This window comes from Manis javanica, chromosome 8, assembly GCF_040802235.1.
Source record: "Manis javanica isolate MJ-LG chromosome 8, MJ_LKY, whole genome shotgun sequence".
Lineage (NCBI taxonomy): Eukaryota > Metazoa > Chordata > Mammalia > Pholidota > Manidae > Manis > Manis javanica.
In genome coordinates this window covers 36347826-36360678 of record NC_133163.1, presented here as the reverse complement: position 1 = coordinate 36360678, position 12853 = coordinate 36347826, and the positions used below count along the sequence as shown (strand labels likewise).

General features: G+C 37.1%; 1 protein-coding gene across 3 annotated transcripts in view; it reads right to left on the bottom strand.

Moving 5' to 3' along the window:
* ESR2 (estrogen receptor 2) overlaps positions 1-12853 on the bottom strand; it is a 65393-nt gene that overhangs the window by 41062 nt on the left and 11478 nt on the right. The window contains exons 1-3 of one of the 3 annotated variants that reach the window (XR_005058092.2): positions 10738-11126; positions 8467-8639; positions 3330-3446 (exon numbers count right to left, since the gene is read on the bottom strand). Coding sequence is in view for 2 of the 3 variants with exons in the window: in XM_073242282.1 (XP_073098383.1) it covers positions 3330-3446; positions 8467-8639; positions 10738-11099 (652 nt within the window). In the remaining variant the exon portion in view is untranslated. Of the gene's footprint in view, positions 1-3329; positions 3447-8466; positions 8640-10737; positions 11195-12853 lie in introns of those variants that run through there. The other 2 variants (XM_073242282.1, XM_073242283.1) reach the window with 2 other exon arrangements.

Genomic DNA, 12853 nt, shown 5'->3' with positions numbered 1-12853 from the left:
TTTTATAGTTTTTCCATATTTCATACACAAAATTAGGATCATAGTGAACATATTTTATAACCTTTTTCTCTTTTCGTTAAAAATGTGTCATTTTACAACAATTTAAAAATCTGCATAGCATTCTATGAGATTAGCATCACTTATTTAAAGGGTCCCTGTGGGAGAGACGAGCTGGGGTAGATGAGTCCCTGAATGATCCCTGAGTATTATTTGGGAGGAGCCTCTCTCACTCTCCTTTGCCACCTTCTTCACCTTCTCCATTCCCTCACTCCCTGAGGACAGGAGCCACCCTCCTCTCATCTTTTGCCCTGTTTATAAGAGGTTCTCTACAATTAATTTCTTAGGTCTACTTAACATATGTATTTATATAGTTCTTAACTCTCTGATGACTCCCTCTCATTTTCAGAATCCCCAGGACTCAGTCTGAGCAAAGAAAGTGACAGAGAGAGCTGAATTTTACAAGGTGAGAGGGCACAGCCCCTCCTCCAGACCCCATAGCCTTTTTCCACTTTCCCCCAGTCCTGGCTCCCTAGGTGCAGAGGTTGAAGGTGGGAAGCCAGGGCAACCAGTGATGTCAGGAAGCCTTAACACCCTCTTCCTCCACTAATACACACCCTTCACCACTCCCAGCTCTGGTTGCTGAAAGGCTTGGGGGTAAGGAATAAGGGAAAGGGATTGTTTGGTTTGGGGTTTCTTTCCCATGTCCCTTTTCTTTCAACCTCCCTCTAAACCCCCATTGTAATGGCATCACTTAAGTGGAACACTATACCTAACCCAGAGACTCATTCCAGCCCTGGAGTCATCCAGACCCTCTGGCACCCGTTCCTACAGAGTGGTCGTACTGGGACTCAGGTGGAGCAAGGGGATTTGGGGGTTCAGGCTGTGGGGAAGCCAGAGTCCTCTATTCCAACCCTCTTCCCCCTCAACATTGGGACAGTCCAACGCTTTTCATACCAAAAAGGAAAACTTGTTATTTTAGAAAAAATAAAATAAAATGAATAAAGTGTTCCCTGTTGATAGAAATCTAGGATGATTCTAATTTTTTTGCTAGTATACATAGTACAATGAAAATACATCTTTGTACATGTATCCAATTGTTTCCTGATAATAAATTCAAAGAAATCAAATTGCTGAACCAAGGCATATACACATTTAAAATTTTGATACACATTGATAAATTACCCTCTAAAAATGCATAATCTACACAATACTATAAGAGGCTACCTATTTTCTCATAAAACACTATGGGGTATTAAAAATCATTTTTAATCTTTGTTCATGTGACAAGTGACTGAACAATCTCATTTTACTTTGTATTTTTTAATTGCAAGCAAAATTGACTAATATGGTTCTCCTTTGTATTTCTTTTATTTGTATGTTGCCTATTTTTCCCCTTTTCCCTCTAATAACCCACAAAGACTCTTTATGTAGTAATGACAGATAATTTTTGTTATATACAATATTTGTCTTGTTTGCTTTTAACTGCTCATGGCGCCTTCTGCCATAAGAAGATTTAGTACATAGTCAAAGCTGTCTTTTTGTTTCATATCAAAATTATACAAATATTCTCCTATATCTTCTTTAAGTACCTTTGTAGTCCAAATCTATTGGGAATTTTAGTATGTTTGTATAATGTTATTTGATATTTCATATTATGTTTTTCCATACAGATATACAATTTGCCCAATACTATTTGTTGAATAAGGTTTTTCCATTGATTTTTATAAAATTCTTTGTCACTTAATAAACAATTGTATGTAAAAGTATCTCCTTCCAGATTTTCTACTTTGTTTTATGGACCTATTTTCCTATTCCTATGCTGGTACCAAAATGTTACAGCTACTGTAGGTTTATGGACCAGAATACAAGGGGATTATATCTTTAAGGTGGTGAAGGTGGAAAGAAATATTCAATTTAGAATTATATTCCTAGCTAAACTATCATTCAAGAGTGAGGATAAACGAAAGACATTTTCAGTTAAAGACTGAGAGATAAATCACTCAGCCCATTTGAAATAACAACTGAGGTTTTGGGGATAAAGAAAAATGAACTGAAAGGAAGCAATTGAAATTCAAGAAGCAATGGTAAGAAAATAAACTGTTCTGTTTTAAAGAAACTAGAAATAAACTGGTAGACATGAGAGTAAATCTAAAAAACATTGAATAGGTAAAATAATAATTTTTGGAATTACAGAAACAAGGTAGAATCAAAATACCAGACAATAATATTTAAAATGAGAGAAGAATAATTTCGGTGAGAACCTTCCAAGATTCTTTGGGAAGATAAATATATAATAAAGAGAGTGGCTTAAATTCTCAAATCAAGCAAGAATGCATGCTAAAATAGAAATGCTGTCATTAAAAGAACTGAAACAGAATATATGACTCCGAAACTAGCAGAAGAGGAAAAACCAGGAAATGTGATCAACTCCAAACAGGAAAAAAAGTCAAAGTTTTAAATAGTTACAAAGAGAGAAATTGCAACCAACCACAGGCAAAATATTGGCTAGCAGAAAAATAAGAAAAGTACAGACAGAGCTGACATGAGTATACATAAACAAGAAACTATGTACAGACAAATGAATCAAAAGTCAGCCAGGTGGAGAAAGCAGGGTGTAGGCAACATTATCAGTTGTTATACTAATGTGCTTATCTTGCTTTGTTTTTTCACATAAAGTTTTTTTTTGTATCATTAATATACACTAACATGAGCAACACTGATATACGATTTTTTCATATACATATATACATATGTACACACACGTACATAGAACAAAATCTATGCTCTATATGTTTTCAAAGTTTTGTCATGTTTCTGACTCCTCCATATATTTTTTTCTACTTCTAGAAATCTAATGAAGGGACAGGCTTGAGTCTTCCCTGTAGCTACCCAAGAACCCACAAGATATTCTACTTTCTTGTCACAGCTTTAACTCTAAACTAGAACTTCATCCTTAGACTATTCAAGGTCCCAAGCAGATGGCCATCCAGTCCCCTTTTGAGCACTCCAGTGGCTAGAGTACCCTAATATATGCAGCGGCCTATTCTGCTGTCATACCACTTGAATTATAGGAAGTTCTTTCCTATATTGGGTCAAAGTCTGCCTCTTATAACTTGTTCGTCTTTACCTCAGCTCTGTCCTCTGAAGCTGCAGGGAGTAAGTCAATGCCCTCTGCAATGTGACAGCATGCAAATACTTGAAGGTAATTACCAAGTCCTAAATCTCCTCTCACCTTGGCTACATGTCCCCAGTTCCTCAAACTATCCTCAAAAGCTTGACATAGCTTTCAGCATGTCCCACATACAATAAAAGGGGAAGTGAACGCTCACCACACTTCACCATTCCAACCTCATAGCACTTTCGAAGTCGGCAAGCCTGGCAGCTTTTGCGCCGGTTCTTATCTATTGTACACTGATTGGTAGCTGGACAAATATAATCATTATGCCCTACAGCAGAGAAAAAAAAAAGGAAGGTTATTATTACAATACTTCAGTTAAATATCTTCTTGGTCAACAACAAGGATAATGCTACCCAGCTGAAAGCAAGGGGATGTCTTCCTAATAAGATGTACAAGTATGAAGGCCAAAGTTCAGCCTCATCAGTATCTTGTTAGTGAGTAAAGGAAACCTAAGAACGTTTTAACAAATAGGTTATTCTCTGCATATTCTTAGAATTTTCCAGAGACACATTTGGAAATATTCTCCTTTGGACATGGAAAGTGAGACAGTCACCTGAAAATGATTTGCTCCAAATCACAGACCTCTTCATGAGTAGTACTTGTATATCACATCACCAAATTTAACTGCTTATATTCTTTCACATATATCCCTCTTTTGGACTTACCATATTTTTATGGGAATTCATAGTCAAACAGGACTACTAAACTAGTCAATAAGAGAATAAAGAAATTAGCAAACTAAACAAGAACAGAAAGAACTGCCAGGTGATGATGGTTGTGGTAGATTAGATAACTGCTTTCAATTCTTCACTCCCTCCCTCAACCTATGGCCTTGCAGTGTTCTAGAGCAGGCAGAGTATATACTTCACCAACTGATGTTGGGCTTGACCATAGGACTTTTTTTAGCCATTGGTATTTTAGCAAATTTGATACTTTCAACAGTTTGGCTTGGCCGCTTGGGCTCCCATAAGAAAACGCCTCTGGTAGCTGTTGGTCCAAGGAGAATGTTGAGCATGTGGTATAGATCTGAACTCCATCCAAAGACCAGAGCCAAACCCTATGAAGTAGAGCCACCCTAACCAGAGGACAGACCCATAACTAAAAAAACAATGTTCACTGTAGTAATCTATAATCTGAATATGTTTATGTAGCAATCCCTGACTAAGACAATGGTACTTCTTTTAATTCTTTTGTGTAAGGAATAGATAAGAAAATTTCCATTTCAAAAATTATTATTTCAGATGCTGGAGAATGGATTGGAGGCCTCAAAATTGAAGGAGGCCAGGAGATGAGTAAGAACCTGCTGTAGTTACTCAAACCAGAGATGAGTCTGGCTGGATCAGGTATGGGTAGGGAGATGAAGAAAGTTGCACAGATCAGAGAGAAGATTTAGGGAATAGGAATTGTAATAAAATAGATGAAATGAAAGCCAATAGGTTATTTTGGTGCTTTTATTTCTTAATTGTGTCTTTCTAAAAAGACACAGAAGTTAGAACTGTCTTAGGTCTATAGGGAAGGGAGACCTGTGACTAAAAGGAATTTTGGGGCTCTGGAGATAAACTAGTTTATGGTCTGAGCACTAGTTACACAGGGTTTGCTTTATAATAATTCTTTAAACCAGTTTAAAGAATGAATTATAGAATTCATATATACGTGAATACTGGAATAAATATATTCCTAAATTCTTTTCTCAGAGAGACTGGGAGGGAGCAGGACCACCCCGAAGGCAGGGAGCAAACCAGCACCCAGATCTTGGTTTATCACCCATGCCCTCTCTGGCACTCTTATTATTTAACAGCAGACATCTACCTTATGTTTTATTCCCTTAGGACATCCTTCTTGAGTTCAAGGCTAAATAAGTCCCAAGGAGCAGAATATATTCCTCCAAGGGAAAAATTACTTATATAACCTGTTGGCTGTTAGAGCTTACCACTTACAGCTCAGCCTTTGCAGTGCCAAGAAACAAAGAGTTGAAGACTATGGAGCAGTAGTCAAATAGGTTTTAACTTTTAAAGGACAATGATAAAAGCTTAGTACGAATACCAAAATGGGAGTGAATGGAATGATTACTATTATATGTGGATATAAAATAAATAAAGAATGAAATTTGTGGAAATGCCATTGAGAAATGTGCCAGATACATATAAAAAACACTAATAAAACTTTTAAAGCAGTTTAATATACCTAAATAAATGGAGACAACAGGTTCTTGAAATGATGACTCTGAAAAAAATATCCCTACCAAAATAATCCTCAGGTTTAACAAAATCTCCAGTTTTCTTAACAATAAGGATGACAGCCCACTCAAAAAATGTTCCTATGGACAAATAAAAGAAAATAGCCAGAACATTTTAAAAATCGGAGATATTTATACTGGCATTATTAAAATATGTTATAAAAATATAATAGTTAAGTTAATGTGGTATTCATATAAGAATAAAGAGATAGATCAATAGAGTAGCAGAATAAAAACTGCAGATCTTCCCCAATTTACAATGGGGTAACATACTGATAAATCCACAGTAAACTGAAAATATTATAAGTAGAAAAGGCATTTAATAACTCCCATCTACTGAACCTGATAGTTCAGCGTAGCCTACCTTAAATATGCTCAGAACACTTACATTAGCCTATAATTGGGCAAAAGCACCTAATACAAGCCTATTTTACAACGAAGTGTTGAATATCTCATTTAATTTACTGAATACTGTACTAAAAAGTGAAAAACAAGGATGGTTTTTTTGGGTACAGAATATCTGTGTTTCAGTTGTTTACCCTTGTGATTGTGTGGCTGACTGGGAGCTGCCCAGCATCATGACAGAGTATTGTACCACATGTTGCTAGCCTGGGAAAAGATAAAAACTCAAAATTCAAAGTTCAGTTTCTACTGAAGGTGTATTAATTTCACACCATGGTAAAGTTGAAAGTACACTGTAGTATATATAAGAACATAATATATCATCTATATAGAGAAAAAACACCAATGAACACATGAAAAGATGCTCAAAATCAGCAGTAATCAGTGAAATGCAAATTAAAACCACAAGGAGATACAACTGTATACCTAGTAGAAGGGCAAAATTAAAAAGACTGACAATACCAAGTCTTGACAAGGATTTGAAACAACTGGAAATCTCATAGGTTGATGCTGAGAATATGAAGTGGTTCAGCCAAATTTGGAAAACAGTTTGTTAGTTTATAAAGCTGAACATACACTTACCAGACAACTAGCAATTTTACTAAGTATTTACTCAAGAGAAACAAAAATGTATTTTTACAGAGAGACATGCATGAATGTTCATAGCAGTTTCATTAAAAATAGCACAAAACTGGAAACAACCCAAATAAACTAGTACACCTGGATATTGGAATATTACCCAGCTGCAAAAAGGAATGAATTACTAATATATGCAACAAGAAAGATAAACCTTGAAAGCATCGTGATAAGAAACCATACACAGATGCTTACAGACTTTCTGATTCAATTATGACATTCTAGAAAAGGCAAAACTACAGGGACCAAAAACAATCAGTGGTTACCAGAGCCTGGGAGTTTGGGAGGAAATCAGCCTACAATGGGCAAAGGAAACTTTTTGGGGTGATGCCAGCCTCTCATATCTTAATTATGGTGGTGGTTACATGATGACATAAAACTATACAATTAAAATAGTGGAATTGTATCATATGTAAATTATGTCTCCAACTTAAGGAAGCTCCCTTTTTTAAAAAGATGAATGAAAATGGATAGATTTATTCAATAAAACACTGTGGAGAATATCAGCTATTTAAGGTAAAGGCATTTTATTCCTGTTTCATTCAATATGCCAAAAGAATTGGAATGGCCCTTTTCATTACTGCAATGTATTTATACCAAAGGGGACCAAAAATATGAAGAATCCAAAGATATAATCATTTAGGCATTAAGCAACTGGAAGAGCACTCTTTTCCTTTTGCAGATTTAGAATGGGACATTCCTTTCCCCATTCCCTGTAGTTCTTTGCCTGATGCAGTAGGAAGGAATGACAGGCGGAAAGCAGAAGACACTTATTTTTCATTGTTATCAGGTATAGTCTGAGGGTTCAAAGATATTTCAGGCAGAGACATTTGTTCCTAAAAACAAATAAAAAGGATCTCTTTTTTACGGCTGTAGATAGTTGTATTGGGTCAAAATTTCCTTAAGGGATAAAAATCTGGAACTTCAGCAGGATAGAGAATTGTCGTCGTATCAAGAGTTCAGTTCTGAATTTCAGAAATCTGAATTGTTCTTATCATATATAGCAGGAAACTGAACCTGGCCTTATAATCTACTAGGATAGTTTTATAAGCAAAAATATCTAAGCACTGAATATGTTAAAGGTACAATTGAAGTTTTGTATGTAAAAACAACAAGAAGCAAAGAATTTAGGTTTTGATATTTAATGACATATCCTTCCTTTATCTGTGTTGTTTTTCCTTTTGATAAGAAAATTAAGTTTGAAAATGGCAGAGGGCCCTCATCTACCTAACTATAAAGATCTTAGAGGAGGTGGATTTAAATGAGATTAGGATTAAAAGAGAAATACCAGGAAGAAACAACAATGTTGATATCTGAATGCAGAAGATTTAGAAGAAAAACTAGAATATCTTGATTTTGCATAATGTTTACAATTAACCAAATACTTTCATATAACCAACCTCATTTCATTTTTAGAACTCTGTGAGTATCTCCATTTCATGGAAGAGGAAAAGTTATAGAGCTGGGAGGTAAAGTCATAGAGCTACTAAGCAGAGGATCCAGGACAAATAAGAGGTCATTTATGTGGAGTGAATCTCTGGGGATCTGTGGGAAGGCGACTCTTTAACTATCAACGTTCTACCCCTCACCACCCTCTGGATTCCATGAGGAGCCGGCCTACCATCAGGACTGTTACACGTGCCAGATACTAAACATAAGGCAAGGGAAAAAACAATCTTTGCAACTCCCAATGAGCACACATTTTTCTAAGCTTTATTTTCAATAGGGTGATAACTAGACATCTTCTCTCAAGGAGATGGTGATGAGTGATGGTATAGCAAGACACATTTGAGTCTAGGTAGAGATCTGCAATTAAAGGTGAAGTGCTCTTCACTTAAAACAATCCACCCCACCATCCACTCCACCCCCAAACACACACAGTCCTCTTGTTAAACTGCTCATCAAGTATGTTGTGTACCAAACAGGCCAATGGTGAAATTTCTGCCAGGTTACCTGCAAAATTGGTTGAGATCAAAAGTGGAAAACTAAAGAAGCAGCTAACAATACTCTGTACCTTGAATGCTTCTTTTGAAAAAGGCCTTACACCCTTCACATGACCAGACTCCATAGTGATATCCAGATGCGAAATCACTGCAGACTGCACAGAAGTGAGCATCCCTCCTTGAACCTGGACTAGTAACAGGGCTGGTACAACTGCTCCCATTAACCTTCCTTTTCAGTGTCTCTCTGAGGGCAAAGAAAACATTCATTGTAAAAGATCATTAAGCTGGGTTACCAAAGGGAAAGGGTTGGGAAGGGTGGGTGGGGAGGAGGGAGAAGGGGATTAGTGCTGGATAAAGGCACAGAGAAGACAAGTAATGACTCTACAGCATCTTACTATGCTGATGGACAGTAACTGCGATGGGGTGAGGGGATACTTAATAATATGGATGAATGTTGAAATCACAATGTTGTTCATGTGAAACCTTCATAAGATTGTATATCAATGATACCTTAATTTAAAAAAAAGAGCATTAAGGTGAAAAGAGGGACTTCCTAGAAAAAAACCCAGCATGAACATTGCCTGGTTTATCTCTTTGCCCTCTAGGATTGATGATAAATATGTTCCAGGAAATGTTATCAAGCAAAACCTGTGTTACTGATACCAGATCTATAAAGAGTCACACTGTTGGGAATGACTGACTTTGAAAGTGGTTAGGCAAGTTTATACCCATCCATGCAGGGTTAATGAGCACTAGCAACTACAGATAATCAGTTGTACCCATCAGGACGTACATCTCTGAGTGTAGTAAGTGACCAGACCGAGTCTCACTCACAGGTATGAACCAGGGTGTGCAGAGGCCTTCTACAGTTACTAGGGTTCATCAACACTACATAGATGGGCCTAAATTCACCTAACCATTTTCAAATATCAGTCATTCCCAACAGTGCTGCTAAATAGCCCTTCAGAGTTCTCATGTAAATGATAGACAAAATATTTCACTCTACAATTTAAGATAAAGGTCTAGAATAAAAATAAGTTTAAAAGGAGTAACAGGTGGACTTTAAATTATATTGAGGTGAATACTATACCCTGGCTTAGAAAGAAAGAGGAAGGGAAGAGAAAGGTGGGGTAGGGAGGTAGAAGAAAAAGGGAAAGAGAAAGGAGGAGAAAGAAGAGAAGGAGAGAGAGTGAATGCATCCCTGTCCTTAGAAAATGCTTTACAGGGAGCAAGTGCTTAGTGCTGGATAAAGGGGCAAGGGCTTCCATAGAGGAAGGGAGAGCCCATCAAGAAAGCACAGCAGGCACCAAAAAAACACCTGGTTAGTTCCTAATTTTGCTAGGGTATGTTTCTTTTGGAAGGAAAATGGTAGCGGTAACATTGATTTATAAATGAAGGTAATTATACTATGGTTTAATTAACCCAAATATGAGCAGAACTCTGATTAGAACTCATGCTCAGAAGCAAAGTATTTCTTCCTTTTAAGGCTGAATGAAAAAACATTTACTTTTAAAAAGTTACCTAGACTTTTATATTTTCTTTTGCCAATAATAAAACATTTTTAAAAAATAAGAAAAAAGTACTGTATAATATGGCTTCCTCAACATTTTATGGCAGCATGTGAAAGTAATGAATTTCAATATTCAATATGCTAGGACCTAGCACTTTGGTTGTTTTAGAAGTTTATCTCCTCTTCCCCCTTTACCACCACCTCTTCCCTCTATAGCCTTAAGTATCATTAAAAATATAACTGGATGGAAATAATGTATCATATTACCCTAAAGAATACAAATACTCTTTTTAACTTCAAGAAATTTCAACTAAAGTCTACCTTCATAAAGCTTCATAAAATGTTATAATTTAAGTTCACTGTTGCAAAGCTGAAACCAACTGCTGTCTGTCTTTTCAGGCTGTACATGTCTAGTATTTAAGTTATAATACTGCCATGGTTACTTTTATCCTAGACACAATTTGTCATAAATACTAAATTGTGATTTCCCTACAAGATGAGGAGGATCTAACTTAACAGTAAAAAATTCTTTTTCAAACCAAATCACTTAATCAAGAGAAAAATGATTTAAGTTCAATATTTATGGGCTAAGAACAGTAGTCATGATAGTAAACTCTTCCCACAACACAGATCTACAAGCGGAATGTTTTAATGAGGACTAGAATATCAGCATAGATATTCTAGATTTCAGAATATCTCATGTTTTAGGTGCTCTAAGTAATCTATGTGACTAACAAAGACCTTGTACTATGAAAATTTTTCTTCTCACTAAATCATAAATTGATTTGAAAAATGCCCACAAGGTAAAATTCAGAATGAAGACTGGATTTACCTGCTGACAGGTAAGGTATGTTCTAATGATCTTGCTTCACACCAAGGACTTTTTTGAGGTTCCGCATACAGAAGTGATGACTGGCAATGGATTGCCAAAGGAGAGAGGTGTCCAGGAGTTGGCCACAACACATTTGGGCTTGTAGTCTGTTGACCAGGTCCACCTTCCAAGTTATTGGCACTGCTGGGAATACTGTAATTCATCACAGCAGGGCTATAGAAAGTCATGGCTGAATATTCACGGCGGCTCTCTACATAGGAGGAAGGTATGTATATGGCGCCATGCTCCAGGGGTAGGACAGATTGACTGCAGTTGTAGGAGGCAGGAGAGTTAAGGCTTGATGGTGAGTTTTTGATATCCATGTCTTGAATAGGTAACAGGTGAGAACAAACTCTTTGTGAGAAGAGGCACAAAGGGACATTATAATGTTCTCAGAGACTCATGGTGGGCACAATGGCTGTACAGAAAAATAAAAGACATTTCTAAGAGGTACAGGCATAACTACAAAAATGTTCAAACATTTTTATTAAACACACACACTTTTATATGGGTGTAGAAATAAATCCTGAAAGATATACACGAAAATATTAACCTCAAAGAGATGGGTATGTAGGGCACGGAACTCGCATTTTTCACACTTCTTTATTGCTTTTGTGTTGCTAATCACAAGAATTTTTTTTAACCATGTGAATTTGTTATGAAATACTATTAAAATTTTTTAAACACAGGATGAAATAAAAATATATCAACAAGGTCTTTTTCTCCCTAGAACTAGATAAATTTTAAATTCTTATAGCAAAACAAACAAGGATAACCAGGAAAACCCTGACAGAGCAGGTCAACGAACAGGGCTAGTACCAGTAATAAAACACAAGGATTAAACAGACCAACATACCTGTGCCAGTTACTCAATTTACTACCTCTCAGCTTCCAACGCACCCTTCAACATATGCTGTTAAACAGATGCCTTAGTTTTTAAAGTGAGCGCAATGCTCAACTTTCTCAGTAGAGGGCAGTGCAGGGACACTGCAGGAGGAAAAGGCTTACTGTGATTGCTGGCACCAGCCGAGGTAGGCAATGCGGGTTTAAGAATAGCCAGTGGAGCTTGGCCCAGCCACAGGTCCAGAACGAACTACCCCCACAGTCTGGGCTCTCCACTGTAACCTGTCCAGACTGTGGCCCAAGGAATCAGAGGAGTCATTCCTCCCACAAACCTCAGCCCACAGGAAGTGCATGCTCTGAGGTCCTCCTGCCCTGTTGGCCCCTGGACTCCACACCACCCGCTACTCCTCCCCCACTGACTGACTGCACCCTGGAGGATGTTCTGCTACTTGCCCAGCTGCAGCCTGGCCAAATCGGCAAACATCTCTGTGCGTTAGTGACCAAGCTACCTTTTCCAAGGATGTCTGAACCCCTTCCAAGTTTGTCTTTCCTTAGGTACTCGCACTAGGGTGCCATTTAAAATTTCCATATGTCTTATACTTAACTGCTTATCATAGTTAGTAGTTGTTTATATTAAACCTCCCCTGTTAAACCTACTATATAGTTTCTATCTCCTGATGGGACCAGACTGCTGCATAACAGAATTGAAAATCCTAAAATGGCAAATTCAAAAACTCAAAAGTTTGGGGAAATTTGGTATATGATAAAGGTGTTATCTCAATTCACTGAGAAGACACTAGACAACAGAACTGCCACTGGGAAAAGCACAGGCACAGATGCCAGAATAAACTCCAAAGTGTTCAGGGTTCCAAACATTAGAGGAGAAATGCAGAGGCAGGAGAGAGGAGAGGAGACTGCACAGGCCACGGAAGCAAACCCAAGTAGCTCCTTGTATGACATGGGCATGGGGAAAACCTTAACGATGGCTTAAAATCCAGATGCAATAAAAAAATGGCCAATAAATTCAGCATATCAAAGTCAATCTTTGCACATCATAAAACACCACAAGCAAAGCCAAAAGACAAGACATATTGGAAGAAAAATACTTTCAGTTTATATTAGAAACAAGGGACTAATTGCCCTAGTATATATGTAGAGCTCTTAAGATGAAAAAAGACCAAAAATTCATTAGAAAAATAGGCAAAATACATGAAACAGACATAACACAGAAAAA